General features: G+C 46.5%; 1 protein-coding gene across 2 annotated transcripts in view; it reads right to left on the minus strand.

Annotated features, from left to right (window-relative positions):
• The window catches only part of NUP210 (nucleoporin 210), a 92,115-nt gene that overhangs the window by 27,740 nt on the left and 40,090 nt on the right, over window positions 1–24,285 (minus strand). For both annotated transcript variants that reach the window (XM_016135572.2, XM_016135574.2), the window contains 10 exons: window positions 23,430–23,575; window positions 15,158–15,379; window positions 13,198–13,371; window positions 7,548–7,740; window positions 6,920–7,026; window positions 5,747–5,851; window positions 5,553–5,654; window positions 1,602–1,730; window positions 408–535; window positions 178–313 (listed from right to left, as the gene is read on the minus strand). In XM_016135572.2, the coding sequence (XP_015991058.2) occupies window positions 178–313; window positions 408–535; window positions 1,602–1,730; window positions 5,553–5,654; window positions 5,747–5,851; window positions 6,920–7,026; window positions 7,548–7,740; window positions 13,198–13,371; window positions 15,158–15,379; window positions 23,430–23,575 (1,442 nt within the window). The remainder of the gene's footprint in view (window positions 1–177; window positions 314–407; window positions 536–1,601; window positions 1,731–5,552; window positions 5,655–5,746; window positions 5,852–6,919; window positions 7,027–7,547; window positions 7,741–13,197; window positions 13,372–15,157; window positions 15,380–23,429; window positions 23,576–24,285) is intronic.

The following is a 24,285-nucleotide window of genomic DNA, read 5'->3' on the forward strand; positions in this document are numbered from 1 at the left end:
AATTAAAGTAACTCAGCAACCTCCCGCTGGGGCTGCCCCTCAGATCTCCTCAGATCCTCTCCACAGTGGCTTCCTGGACTATCCTTGGAGTTTCCAGCCTGTCATACTCCTCCCTCCGCCCATGCATGCAGTACGGGCTGGGCTGATCCCATCTGATGTGAAGGATAACAGCTTTACCTCAATCTGTTGTGGGGCCGAGTTGATTCTCTGTCCAGCTTTATCAGTCACAGTTGCAGTAAGACTGGTCTGGCCAATGGCCGCACCATTGACACGGAAAGTAGCAGTGTAGTTGTCAAGGGCCTCGTTGAGGTAGCTGGAACAGAGGGAAGGGCTGGGACTTCTCCCTCTGCCTCCCCCCCAGGCAGACTTATTGGTACTGTCCCTATTCTGATCCCTGGGAGACTCACACCAATGTAACAATCTGGGAGGCTGCTCGGAGGTTCAGGTCCATGAAGGCAAAGTATTTGGCCAGGAAAGGCTTCTTGTGAAAGTCCAGTACGCGGACATATGCCTTGACTGTCTTCCCAATCTCCACCTACATCATGGGGAACAGACATTCAGGGGTGCCTCCAAATGAACAATTCCATCACATGGCACCCTAAGACTTTCTGAGAGGGTGTCACCAACCTCAAACCCACACTGGGAATTGAGAACAAGTCACTTATATTAACCTCCAGACAATCGGCCAATCAACAAATGAAATCAACTGAGTACAAGAGGCCTTGGGGATACTTAGATGTACAAATTACTCTCCCCACTGTTAAAGAACAATCTAGTTAGAGAGATGAGCCACAGCTTAGAACAGCAGCAGGTATACTGTGAATAGCTCACACCTGGACGCATATAACATACAGTAAAAGCCTTCGGAAATGGAAGTCAAAAATGCTTAGTCAGGAAATAAATCTAGTCAACAAATTACCAGTGGAAATGAGACCATAGGAGGAATATCTAATACTATGTAACAAAATATTGACTTTTTAAGTAGTCTAAGCTGCTCAAACATTCCCCTTTTACTAACTGTTCTCTCCACTTAGGAAAATAGGAACTGACAGCAATCATTTGTAAGCCTAGCTGCAGTTACTTCAGGTATTTGGAGTAATAAAAATTTTCTGTTTACACTAAAAAAAAAAAAAAAAAAAGCCTAGATCTATGAAGTATTCATTCTACAATAGCACTTGGGCTTAGTAAGTTTCATTCATTTGCCACAGAAATTCCCCAGGATCCAAAACCTGCACAGTGAGGAGAAAAACTCATGTTCAACAAGGTGTGTGCCTGACTGATTACTAATCAACACCAGCTAGAGATAGAAATTACCAAGTCAGAGCTGATGAGGAGATAACTCCAAGGAGAATTTACAGCCAAACTTTACTGACGTCACCTGGGCTGAAGGACAACCTCAGAGGTTATTCTGCATCACATACACAAAACAGTGGAGAAGAGACAGCAATGCAAGCTCTCAGCAACTCAGAAGGAGAGTTGAGGGATACAGAAACCAAGAGAAAAATCTGTGAACAGGAGAAAAATATCTCCCACAGACATGACATTTTTCTAGTTTCTGTGAATCAGCAGCGAGGAAGCCACAACTGGAAGATGAAACTGACCTTGTCTACCACGCGGACATACAGCTCCTGAATGTCTGAGACATGAACGTCAGCTTTTGCCGGGGCGGGAAAGGCAAGGCACAAGTCGTGGATCATGATGGTTGCTGTGCCCGGGAGCAAAGGGTGCACCTGCCAGATCATAGGTGGGTTCAGTTACAGCTGCTCACAGCATCAGCCTATCTCCCATGGGACACCACCTCCCAGAGACCTCCGAGCCAGGGCTCAGAAGTAGTGGACAAGGAAAACCCTAACCCAAATGTTGTCCTGTCCACCCCTCGTCATGAGCCCCTACTGCCAGTCAAGGGATAGACTTGACATGTGCTGGGATGGATCTCAGGAAGCATTTACTTCAACTAGTACATTTTACAAAGAGAAGAAAATGGAAGCTGCTCAAAGGGGGACAGTGTGCAGCCTTGGGACACATAGCAAGTGGGAGGTAAAATAAGGATTCAAATCTAGGGTTCCATATCTCCTATCCAAGCCACCTGTCCCTGCAGATTCAGTAACAGAAAAGCATCCAGCAAGTCACAAGCTGGTAGGGCATGAGACAGCTGCTCCTCACTCAGCAGCCTCGACATGAACTCACAAAATCACAGAACCTGGGAACAGACCATAAAAGCAGAGTATAATCTCTCTGAGTCTCATTCATCTCTACATTCATTTTTACTTTAGCTCTGTTTGAAGCAGAAACCTCGTAAAATGTTCTGAGTGAATGAACACATCTGAATTGTTTTCCTGTTTTTTACTGTCAAAGACCCCCCTTCTTAAGCCTTCTTCTCTTTCTAACTACATCCATGGATCCTACCTCAAAAGAACTTCTCATACTCCATCATAATCACCCTTTCATGCTGCAGATGGACTTTCAGCAACTTGTCATATTACTTAGGTGTGTATCTCAGTTGGGTGGTCTGGGAGGCAGGATAGGTAGGGGAGAATCATGGAGCTAGTAGGTGAACCCAGTGGGCTGCTTTCCATCTCTATCTGGCCCTGGCTTTGTTGCCTTCAGTATGTCTTACATTCACTGGGGGGTAGCGGGGGCAGTAACATGTACACTTAATGGTTTAGTGTTTGCAAAACTAGAATTTCAATATAAAAAGCCTGTGAGAAAAACATCAGGTTTCCGATCCCAAGGAAGCAACCAAATATGAGCATATCATAAACAGGTTAAAACCCTTCAAGGGCTGCCCAGAGAGTAAGCCCAAATCCTTAACACACCCTATAAGAACCTGGTACGATCTGGCTCCTACCCACGGCTTCAATTTCACTTTAAACCACACTCCCCCAGCACTACCATGCTCCAGCCACGCTGTTCTTTTCTCCATTCCTCAAAGCTGGCTTGTGCCTGTCTGCCTGCACAGTCTACCTTAAATAAAGATCTGGGACTCTTTCCCCAGATATTCACCTGCTGGCCACTCTCATGCTTCATGTCCCCATTTAAATGTCCTTACACAGCAAAGTCTTCCCTGACCTCATACAGGTCAGATTCTTTTGCCACTTCTGCTCGCTTTCAGTGCAGTTACACTGCTTCTAATTCAGTCCTGGAAGGGCTGATTCTGGTCCAACTCCTTTAGTGTACATATGGGGAAACTGAGGCTCACGCAGGCTGAGAACACAACCCTGAAGGGGCAGCTCTGGAAAGGGAAGTCAGGTGCCCGGTATCTCAGTATTGGCTCCTTTCACCACACTCTGCCACTTCCCAGGGACAACGTTTCTAGAAATCAGAACTGTTGGGCAAGAAGAGGCCAGGCTAGCATGAAAAGGCCAGAGCTGAGACAGACCCGAGCCCACAGTTAGTTGCGGGCGTGAAAGCTTAGCAAGTTTGGCTAAATTGAAAACTGCCAGTATCACTGAGCACCAGGGCACATCAACACAGATGAAGTGTGCCTGTGTTACTCCATACAATGGCTTAGAATGGATTAATAAGAATCCCAAAGTAGAAATAACATCTGTACTCTAAAATGATGGCAATGTAATGTGAGCCATCACCATGTCAGTCTGGTGTTAAATACGGGCTGAGGAATGGGGTCTGGGAGCACCATGTCTCCAGTTATATTGAGGACAATTCACCCTAGTTTATTACATTTCCCCCAGAGAGAACTCATTTAAAAATAAGAAAGAAACAAAAGCTTTCTTCGAGAACATAATGTGAGGATCCAATCTGACCCTCCTGAAAATGTTACTGCCATCAGGAGCTGGTACGTCCTGCACAACATGAAGAAATTACACATTGTACCAACTGCTAACAGCCCCATGTGGGGGATGGCACGGAGGCTTTTTCTCCTTTTTTCTCTCCTTCAGAAGGACCATTTTGCACATTTTAAGACAAATGGTGGTGGGCAAATCAATTTCTCTTCCACTTGATTCCCCAGAGGTTGGACATCCAATCACCTTCTAGATGATATAAATGGAAGACAGCATCGATTACACATTATCTATGTGAATTATACCTCAATAGAGCTGTTATTAAAAATACCAACAAAAGTCAGCTAGAGGTGCACAGCGGCTGTCCCTTAGACATGGCCTGTCCTCTCCAGCTTGCCCCAGGCCCCAGCCCTGCCTGTGATTCCCCCACACTGAAGCTAAGCGTCAGGTGCCATCTAGCATAGCATTCCCAAGTATGTTCCTCACACCCTGCTCATTTCTTTCATTTATTTTACATCTGTTCTACCCCAGAGGCAACTGATTTTGTGACCTGTGTCAACAGTCAGCGGACGTAAATGTAGAAATGGACCTGCAGAGAGGTATGGTTGAAAATATCCTGCAGAGATTGAGGTGACATATGCCTGATTTCTAACTAGACTGCAAACTTACTATATAACAGTGGATGGGGTAGCCTGGGTGTATTTCTGAAAAGAAATTTGGGGAGTAAGTCACTGTGAAGGTTCGTTCCGATTTTAGCCTTCTCTGGAATTAGGAAGTTTATTCTATGCTATTGCTAGCCTGTGAGGGCTCCCTATAGGAACAGGGCAACACTAAAAGCCAGGATTGCAGACAGCCCGTGGTCAGCGTTAAGGCCCTAACTTGTCTTGCTTTGCTGTACTACCTGAATCCCCACCACGAACGACACTGACTCAACCCCACCCTCTTCCAAGTCCAGGAGAAAGACTCGTTTGGTGTGGTACAACTATAGCCCTCTCCACACACTTAGGAATCACTTCTGAATGAAGAGAAAACAGGTCTCAGGCTGAGAACAGTCCAGCAACACCACAATTGCAATTTAATGGCACTGTGTGGGTATATTTTTGTATTTGGCTGCCTGCCTTTATGACTTATGGTACTGGTTTGACACATTTGGTAGTAAGAGTTTCCTTTTAAAGAAAGTTCTGTTTTCATGACTGCATAATAACTCATTGTGCAGATATACAGGCATTAAGAATATTGGTGTTTGTTTGTTTTTATTCTTTTTACTCTTTGCTATAAGTGTTGGGCTATTTAAAAAAAAAAAATAGATTTAAACAACCCAAATTCTCTACTAGGAGAGAATGGCTAAGTACAAATTACTGCATAAAAATAACCAGCCAGCCTATACAGCAACATGGGGGGGGGGAACTTAAGGTAAAATAATTTTTAAAAGTGGAATGCTAAATTCTTCCATACCATGGACAAAGATGTCAAATTTGCATAGGGAGAGGATCAACAAAGGAACATGGGAAAAAAAGCTGATACACCCTTTAAAAGCAACTTTATGGTTGTTATAGTGCTACTTATATAATAATATTTTAATCTTAATTAAAGACTGATTGAAAGAAAATCATTATCTAGCTAATAGTGTGGGTAGTTTGTGGAGCTGGAATAAAAATCACAAAGGTAGCAGGCAAATGGCTGAAGCTACACAACAATGAAATCAAAGAATCTAAAGACCTCACTAATTGCAGCTGATGTGATTAAGCACCAGCTTTTGAGTAATCAATCCATGAACCTCTCAGATCATGGAGAAGGGCCCACACTCACCATGGCACTGCCCCTAGCCTCCTGGTAGGCCACCTTGACAACATCTGTGGTGCTGGTGTTGAGAAAGAAATAGCCAGAACCTTCTCTGATGTGCAGTTCCACCTGTAAGGAAGGTCAGGCTAGGTTTCAGAGGCAAGGGCCACCAACCCAATGGGGCATGTCCGAGAGGCACGGTGGCAGGGAGAGGGCTGTACCTGCACTCCAGGGTGGTTGTAGATGGTCACCTCTTCTGGACTCACCCTCACATCTTCCACCAGGATGAGTTCTATGGAGGCTGACACAGGCACGAGAGGGTCGTGCTGAAGGGGTAAGGCCAGCACATCAGATCCAGGAGGCAACAGGCCAACCCTAAGCAGCCCATGGCTCGCCTCACAGGAGAAGTATGCCCAGAGACCTCAGCTCTTCCTTGTGTCACCTCAGGGTACTTGATATGTCTAAGACACAAGCTCCAGGGAATTCATCATGCCAACCCAACTGAGAAGCCACATCTCATCTCATAATCCTGCCAAGGCAGGTGCCCTCATCCTTCCTGCCAAGCACCATGCAATGGACAATTCACATACACACCTGGAAAACGGAGAGAACACAACAGCCAGCTGGGATGCTATGTGCGAGGGGTGGGTGTTATCTAGGCAGGACGATCATGGGGGAACCCTTCCCACTTACCTCACATGCACCCATCTGCCATCTACTGGCAGCACTGCTGCCTGGGCCCCCATGAGATGCTGGGTTGAGGAGGTGTGGTCCAGTAGGTGGACCATATGTGTATGCATGGCAGCAACAGTGTGCTTGTGGAGGGGGGTGACCTGCACCATGAGTGGGGAGCACGAGGGACTCTGAGACCTGGGGCAACAGAAGCTGCTCTATGCCCAGGGTTCTGGGAACTCTCCGCAGAGGTCCAGGTGTTATGAATGGGACTAAAAGGACAGGAGGCCTCCTTGCAGAGAAAAGTAAAAGGAGAGGATGGCATTCCAGGCAGCAGGAACTGAGGGTTCAAAGGCATGGGCATGCCAGGTGGGGTCCACAAGTCAGGACGATTGAAGAAGAAGCTGGATGCACAAGCCCTGAATGACAATGAGGATGGCTTCACCTAAAGGTCTGAGGGCTGCCAAAGTTGCATGCCCGAGCCGGGAGGTGGCAATGGATGTCTCCAGTCACCTGAGTGCAGGATATGTGGGGTGGGGGAGACAAGAGGCAGGAGGCCAGGGTGGAGGCTCACCAATTCAGGTGAGCTCACCACACCCTATTCAGGGAAGGGTTAGGGAACTGAAGACCTGGCCTACGGAGTAAACTCAGGACACTAGGAAACCAGGAGAGTGCGGGCAGAAGCAGGAAGATTCTCCACCACCAGGGGCCCTGGGAAATACCGGCTGCTTCGCTCTGGCTGCATTGAGGTGGGACTGCTGGTAGCCAGTCACAGTGGCAGAGACGGCTGTGGTTCCCGATGCCTTGTGAACAGAAATGGCCTGCAAAGCTAAGTCCAGCAAGAGGGAAACCCATGTCATATTTTTGTCCCATTGCTGCCTGTGAAGCAGCCCCTCCCTCCTGATTCGCAGTTTTAAATCTCCCACAGTCCTAAAGTACATGACTGAGTTTGTTTAAACTGTATATACCAGAAGGGTTAATGTTCCATGAAGCAGCTTAGACAAGCTGGAGGAGACAGACTCAACTCTTGGCTATTGAGGTGATTGTGAAGGCAGTGTGGCTCAGAGGGGCACAGTCCTGGAGCCAGGCTGACCTATATATAACCTGGGACTTGAGGATTATTTGCGACGTGCCCTGAAAACAGGGATTCTAGTTTCTACCTCGCAGAATGTCTGCAGATTTAAAAGAGAGTAGTGAGCTCACAGTGCTTAATTTTTGTCCTGGATAAAGAGGAGTCCCAGATAACAGCTCCCAACAGTGCCAGCACTCCTCAGCACACCTCTTGTCTGTCAAGTTTCACTGCTCTCCAAGCTCCTGCCCTGGGCCAACCAGCTCACTACCCCAGCTCACCATGCAGCTTCTTCTGGCCGCTCCCATCATCCTGGGACACCAACTGCATGGGCAGGTCAAGCTCAATGCTGGCCAGCAAAGGCCTGGTGGACTCCCACTGGATACTCAGAGAGCTGAAGTTGTTGAATCTGCGGCCCTGCTGGTCATAGGCAGCCAGGTCCAGCACGGGGTTTCGGTGGCTGGAGACTGGAACCTGCAAGAAGCCAAGATCAGGTGCCATGGCCACACCCAGACCACACTGGACACGATGTTCACATTGAGTGAAAAGAGAACACCATACTGGCTCAGCCACTCCTGACCACATGGTACATTCCAAATTCGGCCAGCTACCTTGTGGGCTCGTGGGGGTCCTGATAAGGGACTGGGAACGAGTCACTAACCAATTCCTCTTACACCTTGCCTGCAGTCGAAGTACTCACAGCCCTATGTAACCTGGTCTCTTACTCTAGCCCATGGTACTCAATGGGGGCAAAAGGGGTTTAGCAATTTCTAGAAGCATTTTTGACTGTCGCACTGCAACAAGTGCAACTGGCATCTAGTGGGTAGAGGTCAAGGGTGCTGCTAAATACCCTATAATACACAGGACAGCCCCAAGAGAAGGAAGGATCTGGCCCAAAATGTCAACTGCCCTAAACCTCCCTACCATAGCAGGCTGCTCTCCTTTCTCTCAGCCCTCATCTTTCCAAATCCTTGCCAGCTCCTCCCTGACTCCCACACACCTCAGCCCCTCCAGGATGTCCCCCCTAGTGGTTTAATGAGAATGCCACTTACAGCCCCCAAATGTCCCAGAGCCACTTGGTTTGCAAAGCTGCTTTCAGAGCCAGGTTCTCACCTGCCCCTAAATATCCCAGTGATGTGGGAGCTATCATCCACATATTAAGGATGAGAAAGTAGAGTCCCAGGGAAGGGAAGGAATGATCAAAGGCAACTCAGGAGCTGAATGGCACATGTTCAGGATTTAGTTCCAAACCCTGAATTCCTACCACCTATCCTCACCGCTAGCTCCCTGAGCAAACCCGTACCACAGAACCCACGCTGAGTTAGCCTCATCTCTCCAGATGTCGTTTCATCCCCTTCCCTCCAAGCCTGAACAGCACAGGGGCAGACTGAGGGGCAGTGAAGCTGGGGCCCCAACCACCTAGATATCTGGGTCCCACGGCTTACACTCCAACCCTAGCTCTGCCTCTTTCCACCCAGACCAGCTGCTGAAATTTCTTGAAACCTTAGTTTTTCCAACTGTGAAATGGGAATCACAACAGAATTCACCTCTCAAAATTCTGTTTTCAAAAAGGCTCAGGTGAGATAATTCAAGAGCTTGGCAAAATTAATGCACAAAAAGGGAAACAAGGCATTCCTTAGCAATGTTCACAAATGTATCCAGTTCTCCATCAGGCACAGGTCCAGAAGGAAGGACTGTACTTCTCTGGCCCTTGTGGTTAGGAGTGACCATGGCACTTACTTCAGCCAGTGAAATGTGACAAGTAACCTCAGACAATTCCAGGAGACAAATGCTTTAATAGCCAGAACATGATCTGCCATGTTCTCCTTGTCTCCACAGTGGCCCCTGGCCATGTTCAACTTGGCAGATGCTCATCATCTAGTCTTGGAAAGAAGATAACAATGACACAAAGCAAAGTCCTCCAGTCCACCCAGATGCATAGGTGGCGTGAGCAGAAGTGAGTCTGTGCTGTGTGAGGCCACTGGGACTTGAGGTTCCTTATTACTGCAGCCTCACCTCGCCTGTCCTGACTGATACAGACCCCAAACTCTCCACCTTCCCCGGGATGACTCCTACCCCAGTGCTAGCTCTCTTGCCCCCAGAAAACACTGGACCAAAGCATGTTGCAAATTCTAAATGAAGGTCTGCACAGCCATCTGCGGATACTTATAAAAGGATTTTATAAGTGTTCTGGACGCGAGTCAGGAGCTATGACTGTGGGCATGTTCTGGATGCCCCACTCCTTCTCCCAGATGCAATCCTAGGTGGAACGCTAATATTCTTTCCTTCGTCCTGCTCTCCCAGAGAAGGACATTAACACTGTGATTCAGTATGCTTGAAAGGGTACTGAATCTTCCCAATGGCTACTTTAGGCAACAATATTACCCCCGATTTACAAATGGGGAGGCTGAGGCTCACAGAGCTTAGTAACTTGCCCGAGGTCACACAGATTTAGGGATGGCACTCTGCTAAACTGATTTTAAAGCATGCAGTCCTCCCCTAACAGTGTGCAGCCTCTCCCCACAGCTCCAAAACCCTGTTGGCTAATCAGTCTCCTGGCACACACAACTGGTGCTCAACTACTAGGACTTGAACATTGGATGACCTGCTCAGAGGACCAGGGTCAGGCCATAGTATGGTTCCACTTTGTCACTCCAATTGGTCAGCTCCATTCTAGTATCTGACCTCACCAATAATTTACTCTGCAAACATGTCTTGGGCAGTCTCTGGCTTTGAAAGGTGTAAAATAAAATTGATACTGCACCCAGGACATGTGGCAGAATATAGCTTTCTCAAGGTCCCCTAGTGAGATCATAAATCACAGGGCCCACGCCTGATTGGCTCTCAGCTCCGGAACCCCAGGATTGATGTATCACACAGTAATTTCATGTTTGAGGTCCATTATTTCATGGTGAATGGATCTACACATGCAAGTTTTCTGTCAAGAGACAACCCTGGGCTACTCAGGGGTCGCAACAATCAACAGCCAGACCTAGCTTCCTTGGCAAGTAGCTGACACTTAAGAACAGAGAAGATGCAGGTAAACCTGATTATTTTTTTCTCTGAAAATGAGTTTTGGTCTCCTGGTGCTGAATGGGCTGGAGCTAAGTAGAGCAGGCTGTCTTTTGGAGGGGTACCTCTCTCCAGATCTACACCATCCCCCTCCATACCCTTTCTTTAGCAGGCATTTGGCTCCACTTGGCTTCTCCAGGCATTTGAGCCAGTAAGAGTCAAGAACAGAAAACAAGAGGGACACAGACACAGTGAGTTCATTTGCACACTCATTCATCTATCACATTTACTGAGCTTGTACCATAATTAGCCAGGCTGTTCTAGAGGCTCACAAAGAAAAAAATGAATGTGTAAATTCTACAGCATTCGCTAATGTTCAGTGCTTGGGGTAAGGAAAGAAAGGTACTGAAATATGAAATGCTGGGGAGACAAAACTTCAGATAAGGTCTGAAAGCTAGAGAAGGTCTCATTGAGAAGGTAACATTCGAATAAAGAACTGAAGGAGGCAAAATCGGAAGGCATGGGACTGTGGGAGGGAAGAGGATTCAAGCAATAGGCAACAGCAAGTCAGAGATCCAAGCAGGACACAGTAAGTGTGCTCGCGGATGACAGGGCTTCCAAGCACGAATGGAGTGGGTGGGAGAACAAGAGTGATGGGGGCAGGAATCCAGGCCCTGCAGGGCATGGAAGGGGATTTGGCTTTTCCTCTGGGTGAGTGGAATGCCACTGATAGTATAGAAGCAGAGAATAATCGGAAAAGTGTTAACATTTACCATTCTGAACACCTTATGTCTAGTCACATTTTTCTCCTGCAACAACTCTAGGAGGCCACTGTCACCCCATGATCAATCATCCAAAGGAGGCCAGCTCGCATGTGGGGAAGGGCTTGGCCCCTAACACTTAGCCTAGGGACTCAAGCTGCAATCCAGCTCCCAGCCTTGCACACAGTAGACCCAGCAGGCAGGTTTTCCAGAAAGTCCAGACTTATTATTTTTATTCTTTCCACAAGGAATAATTTGCTAAATATATAAAAGTGATTTAAAATGTAAAACTTTCAAGACATTCATCTCAATAGTTCTCAAAGTCGGGGAAATAAAAAAGTCTATTCCTGAATACATACAGATTTTCAGCTTGGGAAAGATGGTCATCTGCTCCATGCCACAAACACCTAGGCCTGAACTAAGGGTGAATGCTGGCTTCTTGGGGCTCTACGCCCAGTTTTCCTCACCTGACAAGGGGGAACAAAGGTGGGATATTCCTTACTTAGTCCCTGTGGGTTTGTTAGGTCTTTAAGGCTAAGCACAAAGAATCTTCACTTTTAGCCAATGCCACTGAGGCACCAACCCTTATTGGATGAGCACTGGGGGCAGTAGAGGGGCTCATACATCCATGTGTCCCAGAGCTGAGTAATTAGTAAAACCTGAGAGAAGGCAGAAGCCCACCCATCAACTGTCAGAGCAACAGGAGTAAAAGTTAAATTAAACCTGTAGGGTACATAGAGGCTGAGTCACATGCCAGATGGCAGAGACTGGTGACTTCTCTAGAGCTTCAAAAAGATGCATTCTGACATAATACAAAGCTGCCCTGTCCTTCACCCAGTGGAGAGCCAACTCCCAAATCTCACGGCCGGGGGCGGGAGAGGCTGCTGACAGAAAGATTCCATTAGACATGCAGAAGATATGCACTGAGCATTCATTCTCTGGAGAACTGCAGAGAGCTGAGAGGGTTCCACTCCTGATGGCTCCACGAGATACACAGCTCTCGGCGGGGGCCATCAAGGCAAAGTGCTGCTAGATGCAGTGCTGGGAGAAGGGAAGCAGCTTAAGGGGCCACCAAGGAAGCACTGAGCTTAGAGTTGGGCATATCCGGGAAAACTGTGTCCACCTCTGAGCCTTGTGGGCAAACTAGTAAAAGAGGTACAAAGACCCTGTCCTCAGAGATGTTCCTGGTGACAGGGAGTGAGGTACAGAGGTGAAAGTTTCTGGCACACACGACTGTTCTGATTACAGTGTGAATACAGGACACAGAGACCCTTGCTCTTCTCCTTGCCTGTGGTACCCTTACCTCAGCTCTCCTCGGCAAAGGGGCCTGAAGTGATGTGTGTCCTTCACTCACGCCTTTCCCCGCTCCATTTGCAATGGCCTCTCTCAGCAACTGTCTTGCTCCCTATTTCACTTCCTCCACAGCACTTTCCATCCTCTGATCCATCTGTCTCTCTATAGGCCTCCTGCCACCTCTGTGAGGCAGGTGCCTCACCTGTCCTGATGACTTTGCATTCCAGAACCTAGAACTGTGCCTGGCACAGAGGAGGTGCTCAACAAATACATGTTGAAGGAATGGGTGAAAAGAAACCTAGTCTCCAACTCTGAGAAGGGGGCTGGGGTCAGCCAGAAACATGTTTGTACCCCTGAACCTGAACAGGAGGGCTTCCAAATCCTTCGCCTTTAGTCATCTGGTCTCCAAGGGTCTTAAGGGCGGACAGGTAGTTGGCTGCAAGCCCAAGAGATCTAGACCTGTGGGTTTCACCTTACCTCCAAATGACTTTTTTCCCTCTCCCCGCATTTATGTTCAAAACATGGCCCCAGTGTCTCCTACACCCATGAAGGATGCTGCAGTTCATCACCTCTTCTTAGCAGCCTCCACTCTGAACACAAACATACTGCCCACTGACAAGCCCACACCTTAATATCCTCGAGTCACAGAAGAAAACAATGAGATTTTTATAAATACCAAGTGCCATACAGAGAGAGGAAGCTGCATCTGGAATCAGAGAGGCTCCACTTTTACCTGGCACTGTTAATAGCAGCTGTGACTGGGGAGTCTGGTCACCTCTCCAAGTCTTGGGAACCACATATGTAAAATCGAGATCAAGATGGCATAGCACCAAGCCATGGCCATCATCGAGAAAGGCCCACTCACCACCTGCTTATTCTGCTGCAACAGTGGACATGACAGGTCCAGCTGAGGACTGGCGTAGATGGGCATCAGGGTGAGCCGAGAGGGTGGGGCACATACAAACTTCACCACAGCAGGCTCCAATGCAGGGAAGGGGTTGGTGATGCTGGGCTTGTTCCCCACCGAGAGGGCGATGACCTGCCAGGGCAGAAGGAGCAGTCAGACACCCCCAAGTTTGAGGCTCTGCTCCATTCTCTACGAGCCCCGCCTCACCACCCAGCTCCCTGGGACTCAGTTTTCCTCTCTGCAGAATGGGAATAATGATGATTATCTATATACAGGGGGATTTCGAAAGTCCAGTGACATGCAAGGGAGACCATTCTCTAAACATAAAAGAGACCTAATGGGAGCCCTAGGGCCCTCTGCAAACATTGGCCAGAACCACTGCCTACTCCTTTGGCCCAGAGAGGAGCTGGATCAATGGTGCCATGTGGATTCCCTGCACCCTATGAAAAACCCTATGGTCACATAAGCAAATGCACAAGTTCGTGGGTTTTAAATGAAGAATCCATATTGACATGAAAACATACATCACAATGAGGTGCATATGTAAGAGAGTGCACGGTAACAGACTGAGGCCTTTAGAGATGGACCAGAATAGGGATTCCAAAGGGTGAGGGTTCATGGCCCATCCCAAGGGAGATGCCCTGGTCCCCTCAGTGTCACACATTTTCTGTAGGAAGGAATGGTCCAGTCCAGAAGCCCTTGCCCTTACTATAAGGCAAAACAAAAGGCAGTTTCCACACTGACCTACAGGGTTTCTGCCTCCAAACTGACATCTTAAGGAAGTAAGACACAGACCATTGGAATGGGAGGGGCCCTAAAGGGTCCAATTCTAATAGCCTGTGAGGGACGCAGGTGACCAAGCTAAACCAGGGGTAAGAAACTTCTCTAACTTAATTCTTAACTAAGTTTAATCTTATCATAGTATTATTTATTATTGTGCATTTATTTTTCTTATTTTTTGTTTAAACACACACACACACACAGCCAGCCAGCCAGCGGGAAGTGTGGCCTTTCACTGTGCATCTTTTCTGCTCACGCGTAGTCTCAGTGTGGCCAACCTCACAAGGGCAACTTGGTGGCATGTGTTTATGTGTTTTAACATCAATTGATATTCTTTGTACTAGTAAACATGTAAGGATATTCTTCACTTCCCCCAAAGAAATGGGTTCTCTCCTATCTTTCTGGATTCACGCTGGCCCCTCACCTTGCTTTTGGTTTCCCAGCTTTGGGGCGCCCTGAGAATGAAGGGGTATACTTCTTTTATGAGCAAAATGAGGGCCCTGAGCCTAGAGACTGCCAAGAGCTGGGCCCCTGGACTGCAAGCTGCCCCTCAATCCAGCCGATGCTAGCCCTGAGGTCGTTCAGGTCACAGACACGTTTCGTTCAGTTCACCCAGTTCCCTAATTTTTTGGTTTTCAGCATTGAAAAAAACAAAAATTGAGAGATAGGAAAAAATTCTAGGAAAAAAATATTAGGATTCTCAGCTTATTCTAAAACACCAAAAAGGTCTGTCAAGCCTGGGCCTGAGTTCTTACTCATTTACAATACCTGCCTGCCCCTGGAGGAATTTGACTTTGTGACCCTTGATCTCATTTCACTTCCTAATTTGGTAGTGGGGAATGCTGAAGCCTGGAGAAAGGGAGACAGGAATGACTAGCTCTATCAAAACAGGCGTGAATGGGGGACAGGGGTCCCACTGCCACACCCTGCTTGGTCTGCTTGTATTCACTAAGTCATTCCACTTCACTGAGCCTCATTTCCCCTGTCTGTGAAATGGGGACCACAGCAGTAGTAGCTATCTCTCAGGGTTACTTTGAAGATTAAATAAAATGATGCTGTGAGTACAGGACACTCAGACAATTTAACTTTCTACCCTTCCCTCTGGGCAAGGTGGGTCTGGGGATGGCTGCTCTCTTACCTGTTCGCCCAAGGCCAGGCAAGTCACAATTATCCAGTGTTGCTGATAATTCCGGGAGGCAGGGGGCCCAAAGAAAGCCAGACTGATGCTGTGCACGTCCTCAGAGGTGACATTCCGGAAGAATTTAGACGGCTCGAGAACCCAGGGTCTGGGACCTTCTTCGAACAGCATCTCCTTTGAGGAGCCAAGGGTCACCAAAGCAACAGAGGAGGGATCTACAGCCTATGGGAGGAAAAAAAAAAGGAGAAAAGTCAGCCTTCCTCCGAGAGGCGCATGTTGGAGGCCTTGCCCTGCCGCCTGCAGGTCACGAAAGCTGCTCTTCTTCTTTGGAAGTCAGTGTGTCTGCAATGCTCCCAGGGATCTTGGTGCAAGAGTGCTCTGGGGGAGAATTCCATCTTCCTTTCTGATATACTGCTGAGGGAAAATGAGCATAAATTGATCTGCCTCTTTCATAAAACAATCCAGTATAAGCTCTGAAAATACCCACAAGCCCCTGGAACCTGAAACCCGTTTCTGGAATCTAACCTAAGGATAGAATACGAAGAAGAGAAACAAGTTCATGCACAAAGAAATGTTTTCCACACCGTCATGTCCAACAGCAAATCACCAGGGCTGCTTAAGTACATGGTACATCTACAGGGACCTGGGCAGGTCCCTAAGGCAGTATTTACAAAGAGCTGGGCACAAAACTGACTATACAGTTTGATCACAACCATGTTGTGTTAAAAAGCAAAAAACTTTAATCCTAAAAGGAAATACACCAGATGACCAAGGAAAACACAAACTATGTGTCCTTGATGGCATAATTATTGGTTTGTTTCCTTTATTTTTTACTCCACTGCATTTCCCTCACTTTCTACAATGTATGTATAAGCACCAGAACATACCTGGTGCATAGTAAGTGCTCCATCATTATTTGTTGAATGAAAGAGTGAACAGTAAGTCCTGAGAGTTCCCGATAACCAAAGGAAGAATTAAAATCATTTTTTAACTAAAAGCTCTCATCCACTTTCCCAGCCTAGGGTGATTGCTGTGCTGAGGGTCCCAGGGGTTCCTGCAGGGATGATAGCAGTGTTTAGGGTCTGTGGAAAAGGGGATCATTCCTATTCTACAGCAGGGGGAGGAACAGCACCTGCAGGAAGATATGGCTTGCCCCATACTAGGGTACCTCCCTCTACAGACACAGCTGGGGTGCAAGGAAGAAGAGTGCCCTGCAGCCCTGCCCTGTGACTCCTCACCAGCACTTGGCTGATCTCCTGCTCTAGATGGTCCTACTCAGGTTACCACCAAGTCCTTATTTGTCAATCTGCTTTCCTGTTAGTCCCTCCACTCTACCCTCTAAGAGCTTCCAGATGTCCCTTCCTAAAACACAGATCTGACCATGTCTCCTCTGCATTAAACGATTCCACAGTGCCAGTTGCCCTGAGAAGAAAGGCTGAGCTAGCATTCTGCCCTGAAGACAGGGCTCTCTCCCAGCTTGCCTGGTTTCTCCCTAGTCTCACCTGCAGAATAGCCTGTCTCTAGGCTGCCTGGCCCTCCATCTAATCCTTCCTCCAAAAAGCCCCCAATTCCTCCCTCACCAGGTGATACCCAATCTTCCAGACCAACAACTCATTCTCTGGTTCTGGCTTCAAGCGTTGCTCATCGCACTGCAAGGAAATTATTTGTTTGGGTATCTGTCTACTGATCAGGCTATGAGCTCATTAAAGGTAGGGAGGGCATGTCTGTTTCCTTCTGTACTTACATCATGATCTCAAACACATGAGAAATGAAACACCATATAGAAATTAAAATATTAAAAAAAAAAAGACAAGAATTTAAGAACTTAAACTACACTATGATATTATGTCTCAGCCATCTGATTAGCAAAAATCCAAAAGTTTGAATGTTCCAGCATACACACTGCTGGTGTATCTGGTGAATATGTAGATAATTGTGTACTCTTTTTTAAAGATCAATTTATTAATTTTGGCCCACCACATGCATCTTTCACTGCAGTATGGTATCCTATCTCTGCATTATCCACCAGGTCTGAGGTCTATGCTGACTCACTCATCAGAGCCTCTTATTTCAAACAGCTCCTTCCATACTCTTACCCCCATAGGAGCTGGATATGGATCTATCAACAGCCTGAAGTCCTTATAGATACAGGCTGATAACCACTCAGCTGTCACCCACAATCCTGGACCCGGAGCTGTGCCCCAACCAGATGCACCTCAGTGTGGAGACGGACTCTCGCCTTAGTGATAGCTTTAAGATGCATACATCCTCAAGGACAGAGTGGGGAGCTAAGGTGATGATCTACTAAGGCCTATGGTCTCAGGGTCTCTTGGTGGAGTACTTACACTAAACACTTATCAAATAAAGGACATCACATTTCAATGAGAATTCTGTCCTTTTGACTTTAATTTTTTGCAAGATGAACACTTCTGAATTTGCTATCTCTTATCAACTCTCCAGGCACCCTTCCTTGCACACGTGCACAGGTGTGCACATACACATCGTTCCAAGGAGCCTGGGGAGCCCCCGCTGACACCCACCCCTAGACATTACCTTGCTACACACTCAGGTTTTGAAACAACCAAAATGGTCCTTTTCCTGCACATAAATTGCTAAGCATGCTCAGGGCCTTTGGCTTTTCTACCCTAGACCTCCCCTCAAGAGAGTCACAAGGCTCAGACTTCTGCTCAAACATCACCTCCTCTCTGAACCTCTGTCTAGAGCAGGACCTCCCATCACTTGTTACTTCCTTTCCTGGGTCAACACCCTTATCACTACCTGCTATCACTTTTTATATATTCATTTGTCCCTTTGCTTCTCTATCTCCACAACTAGAATGAAGCTGCCACTTGTTAGCTGTGTAACCCTAAGCAGGTTAACCTCTACAAAGCTCAGTCTCTCATTCTGTAAAATAGGTATAAGGAGAACTCTTGCCTTATAGGGTTACTATAGATTCAAGGGGGCAGGAATGAAAGCCCTGAACACATGGCCATGCTCAGTAAATGGTCCTGCTACTATCAACTGTCATTAACTATCACCCTTATTTTACAGACAAAAAGCATGAATCCCAGCAAAGCAAAGCAAATATATCCAAGTGTACCCAACTGGTGGGCCAGGTTTGTTCCAACTCCAAATACCCTGCTTTTAGCCACATGTTAATGCTGCAACCAGCAAAATTTCACTGTGGGCAAAGCAGGTCATTGCAAACCTCACCAAAAAACTTTTTCATGACCAGCCCAAAGGGAAAAATTGTGCAAAGGCACCACAAGTCCTATAATTAACAATTAGAGAACTAGGAATTATCAACTTCTCATCTGAGCATAAATGTGTCAGAATTTTGTGCCAGGGAAATAGGTTAATAATCAACAGTGCTAATAAAAGATACTCATAAATCATACAGGCTCCTCAGTGGACATCAAAGTGCATATGTTCAAACAGGCAAAGCCCAAGCACTTCGAAAGAGACCTCCTCACTGGGCCTTTCTTTCCTGGTTTGCAAAACAGGAGAATGGGTCTGGTCATCAAGAGGCCCTTAGTGTTGGCACCCTATATTTCTAGGAGACGAATCCATGCATCTTTTCACAAGGATACTCACACTCAGTCTAGGATCAAGAAACACAAGGCAAGGAGAAGGGTGGTGGGAGGTTAAGCCCTCAATGCACCTGGTTGGCCCAGAGGTTCCAGGGTCAATGCATTCAGTCTTTTGCTGATGTTGTCAGAATGAAGGAGCCAGGTTGGGTACCCAGACCCAGGCACTAAGGGCTTTCAGAGAGTAACTTGCAGGTGGGACAAGGAACTCTAAATTTATGCAGCAGATAAGGGCTGAAGAGCAATTGGAGTGTGGACAGTGGAGGGAATTAGGTCACTAGTGAGCATGAGTCCCCTGTGGTTCAAGCAGACAGAGAAGATAACACATAAGTTGCAGACGCAGAGATGAGCAGTGCCCAAAACATCTGGAAAGGGTCTTTCTTCTGTGGATGAGCTAAGTCCTTATGTTGTGCTTCCAGGACACACCCATTCACCACCCCCACCAGCAGCAGTGGTTTTGTGCATGGACCTGACTTTGTCATTCCCTGACCTTCCCAAGCTGCCCACTGCTAGATAAGAATATTCAGCTCCTAACTGGATTTCAAAAACCGCCTTTTTCTGACCCACTACAGCCTCATATCTCACCCCAAGATATACTTACTATACTACTTCTAGTAACCCCACCAACCACACTTCCTGCCTCCCTGCCCTCTATTTCTGTGTTCATTAGTGACCTGTCCCCCTACGGATGCTCCATTATGTCTACTATTATCTGAGTGTCTGCCCTCCCCATACACTGGTAGTCTCCCAAGGCACAAAGTGTTGGATTTCTCCCTAGATCTCAGTTTCCCCAGCCTGGGCCTATACCAACCAAGTACCCAGGGCCTGTCTGCAAAGTAAACTGATAGATGAATCAGCAAACAAAAGTTTTAGCAATGATGGCTGTCTTCCCAGTTTCCACACTCCGGGATTAAACATGGTGGCATGAGAGACAGTCCCTAGATCTCTCCCCTTGAAATAACAATAAGCTGAACATCTAAAACTCAACAACAAAAAAAACACCCAAATTGCACACCCGCACATCTGAGCGTGGGATCTGAGCATAAGAGCTACCACAGGTCAGAACCCCAAGTGCTAGGCGGTGGACTGGGAGAAACAAAGAAGCTGCCGCTCACAGCCGGAGCTCCTTGTAGGAGGAGGGGGTGGGGAGAAGGTGCAGCACGCCTTCCCTGAACAGCCCTGCCTGGGAGAGCTTGTGAGCTCCACGTGGCCAGCAGCAGTGCCCAGTCATCAGGGCAGAAGGAAGAGAAACGGGGATGGCAGAAAAGTGGGATGGCAGAGAAACAACAGTTGATTTTTACCAGCTGCGGTTACAAAACTGAGGCTGAGTCGCAGCCTCCAACTCCCACCCAGAGGACCCCTCCCCCCATACCCTCAGAGACAGAATGCCACGGAGCCCCAGGGGAATCTGAGCAAATGCTACTGAAACTGTCACTAACACTGACAGAAACTGAGATTGAGGGTAATGAGCATGATTAAACATCTATAAGGAAAAAAAGACATTATCAACACTTTATATAAAGCAGAGATCCAAGAGGCTTAGACACCATCTACTGGAAACCAAAAGAAAAACACCTTATTTGCAACAGACTAGAGACCATTATATAATACATCTTCTTTCGGGGATGGGCAGGGGGGAGGGAGCAGCAGAACACACTTTCATTAATGCCCAGGTGGAGAAATAGTTCATCAAACACCATGAAAAACCAAGGTGACAAGGCAGCTCAGAAAGAAAGAGAAAAATCTCCAGAAAATAAGCTTACAGACATAAAAATATGCAATTTAAATAACAGAGAATTCAGGATGGTACTTCTGAAAAAATTCAGTGAGATCCAAAACGAATCATATCAATAATTTCAAGAACTGAAAAATCAACTAGATGAGCAGAATGAAATCTTTAGCAAGAAGACTGAAACACTCAAAAAGAATGGAATAGAGTTTCTGTAGATAAAGAGCACATTGCAAGAGTTGTAAAATGAAATAACAAGCTTGGGAAATAGAGTCGACCAAATGGAGGAAAGGATCAGTGATATTGAAGACAGAAATCTAGAAATAAATCAGAAAGAAGAAGAGAGAAACCGAAGAATGAAAAATAATAGAAAGAGAAATACAAGAAATAGCTGATACCATCAGGAGAGGAAACATAGAATAATGGGAATTCTTGAAGGGGAGGAAAAGGAGCAGGGCTTAGAAAGCATTTTCTGACAAAGAGTTGATGCGAATTTCCCAAAACTAAGGAATGAGCTGGAGCTTGGAATTCAAGAAGTCAATAGAACACCCAATTATCTCAACCCAAAAGGCCTCCACCGAGACACATCATATTAAAATTATCAAAAATCAACAACAAAGACAGAATTCTCAGGGCAGCCAGGGAAATTAAGATGGTAACCTATAAAGGAAAACCCATTAGATAATCCTTGGACTTCTCAGCACAAACCTTACAAGCCAGAAAGGAGTGGAATCAAATATTCAAACTATTAAATGAAAGGAACTACCAGCCTAGAACAATGTATCCAGCTAAGCTCTCCTTTAGATATGAAGGAGGAATAAAGACCTTTCCAGACATACAAAAATTGAGGGAATTCTCCAGTTTCAACACTCTTCTCTTTCTTAGAAAGAGCCCCAATTTTTGGGGGGTGGTAAACAGCCCAGCTAAACTATTTCCCAGGCTCTCCTACAGCTAGGTGTGACCAAGAGATTAAGTTTTAACCAGTGAGATAAAGGTGGAAACTGTTGTTTTAAACTTCTGACAAGGCTACTATAGGAAACTAACTCAGCTGAGAGGTGAGCTCATTCCCTTTTGGCTATGCGAAATGCAGATGGGATGGCTGGAGCTCCAGTACCCATTTTAGACCATGAGGCGATGTTGAAGATGATGAAGTGAAAAGACAGAAACCTGGGTCTCTGATGACTATGGAGCTGCCACACTATCCCTATGTGAGACCTCTTGTGTGAAAGAGAAATAAACTCTCTATTAAGCCACAGTTATTTTGGTTTTGTTACCTGATCTTAACTGATATGAAGGCAGAAGAAAGATAAAAGAAGAGACCCATATTCTTCTTCTTTAATTTGTCCAGTCAGGAAGCCACCTTCACTTGGGACATGCCCACCTTATATTTACCCGTAATCTCACTTTGGGACCATGAACTCATCTGTTGGCTTCTAAAGCTCCAGCCAGATAATCAGGCTGTCTAGTCATTTGAAACAAGCACAAAGGAAGGGTCCTGAAGAATCTCTCCCAAGGATCCCCGTGAAATGCTCTACCTCATGGAAGGCTGTGGCAGGGCTTCCTGAAGAATGATTGCTGCCATCTAAGGAATTTCAATTTTCTTCAACTCTGCTCTCTTGAGTCCTCTCACTTCATCCAGTGCCCTGATCAACGAGGGAGTCTTGACATATGTATGTATATACACGATGGAATATTATTCAGCCATAAAAAGAAGGAAATCCTACCATTTGCAACAACATGGATGGACTTCAAGGTCATTATGCTAAGTGAAATAAGTCAGTCAAAGAAAGAAATAGTATATGATCTCACTCATCTGTGGAATCTAAAGCAAACAAACAAAAGACTCGTAGATACAGAGCACAGATTGGTGGTTGCAAAAGGGGAGAGTGGTAGGAAGGTGAAGTGTAGGTGAAGGTGGTCTAAAGGTACAAACTCCCAGTTATAAAACAAAGAAGTCCTGGGGATGTAGAGCAACAATAGTCACTAATACTGCGCTATGTATTTTTAAGTTGCTAAGAGAGTAGATTTTTTCTAAGAAAAAAAAATGTAACTATGTATGGTGATGAATGTTAACTAGACTTACTGTGGTGACCTTTTCCCAATACATCCAAATATTGAATCATTATGTTGTACACCTGACATTAATACAATGTTATATGTCAATTATACCTCAATAAAAAACAAAAAAACCCTTATTTGTTGTCTGCTCTGTATCAGGCACTATGCTCAGGGATAGAGGTTCAGAGATGATAGATCCTAATGTTATTGAGCTTGCTTCTAACAAGTGAGAGTCACAAACCAAGGGGACCAGAGCTATCCTAGAGGTTGAGGCTGCATGTCAGAGAAATGTAAGCACTGACTGGCCCAGGCTGGGAGGCTAGGGGAGAGACCCTCCCCTGATGGAAAAGCCAACTTACTCTCTCTCTGGGCCTCCTGAGAAATTAAATTAGCCAAAGTCACAGAGTTCCTGTCAAACTGGGACTCAGACTCGGAGGCTGGTGTCAAAGCTGAGGCAGTGTGCTCTGACTTCAACTGCTGGCATCATTTCCCACCACAAAGGGGGACTTGGACACTCGATGGCCATCTGACACCAGGCAGGGGTCCAAAGCTGACTCAGGTCTCCAAGGCCCCAGAATCTGCACCACACACAAGGGCTGTTGTCCCCAGTCCACGGTTTTGAAGAGACCCTGCAGGGTAACTCTAAGTTCACGAGAATCCCTATCTCTGTCCTGACCCCTGCAGAAAACACTTTATCCTCATGATGTCAGGAATCACTGTCTGCCATCAGGGAGGCTCTGCTCCTTCTACATACTTCTTAATTTCAGTTCAAAAATCACAGGGAGAGATTGCTGTTCTAAAAGCTATTTTGAGCAGTCAGAGTTTTAACCAAATTTGCCAGAACAAATCAATGATGCACATCAGTGAAGAGGTTGGAGGGCAAAGGTCCCAGGCTCACCTTCAGAGGCAGGTAGGCGGCAATGGTGATGCGGGTGCTCAAGTGGATGTGGCCGTGTTTATAGCTCACAAGGAGCGCGGTGTACCCCTGGGCCTCGGCTCTCACCCTGACCCCACTGCAGTGCTCAGACCCCGGCTGCAGCCTCCCTGCAATAAGAGGAAAGTCAAATAGTCACAGTGAATGTGCCTCTGCCAGAAAGACATGACAGGCTGACAGTCCCTCTTTCATCCTGGGCTTGCTTCAATCTAATTTTTGAATTTAACATTTTTAAGTACACTTTCCATACCAAAAAATATATACTTGTCATAGACATACAATTCACAATGATTCCCCCCCCCAAACTTAATATATCCTATACTTAAGACTGGGATCAAGAAACAATTTGACATGTACACTGGACTATTTCACAGACCCTTCCAGTCGCTGGCTCCTCCCCTCCCCAAAGGAAAACCACTGTTAGCTACTTTCTAACAGCACAGCATAATTTTGCTGGCTTCTGTCTTTTATATACAGCAGGGGTCCACAACCCCTGGGCCGCAGACCAGTACCAGCCCGTGGCCTGCTAGGAACTGGGCGGCACAGCAGGAGGTGAGCGGCAGGAGAGCAAGTGAAGTTTCATCTGTATCTGCAGCTGCTCCCCAGCGCTAGCATCACTGCCTCAGCTGCACCTCAGACCATCAGGCATTGGATTCTCATAGGAGCACCAGTCTCTGGTGCTAAAAAAGTTGGGGACTGCTGATAAAAAGGGAATCATTGAACATCAACTCTTTTGTGTCTGCCCTCTTCAACTCAGTGTTGGTAGTGAGATCCCTCTTTATTTTTTGCAAGTTGTAGTTTGCTTATCCACATTTCTAAG

The sequence above is a fragment of the Rousettus aegyptiacus genome, unplaced genomic scaffold, assembly GCF_014176215.1.
Source record: "Rousettus aegyptiacus isolate mRouAeg1 unplaced genomic scaffold, mRouAeg1.p scaffold_m13_p_4, whole genome shotgun sequence".
In the NCBI taxonomy this organism is placed as follows: domain Eukaryota; kingdom Metazoa; phylum Chordata; class Mammalia; order Chiroptera; family Pteropodidae; genus Rousettus; species Rousettus aegyptiacus.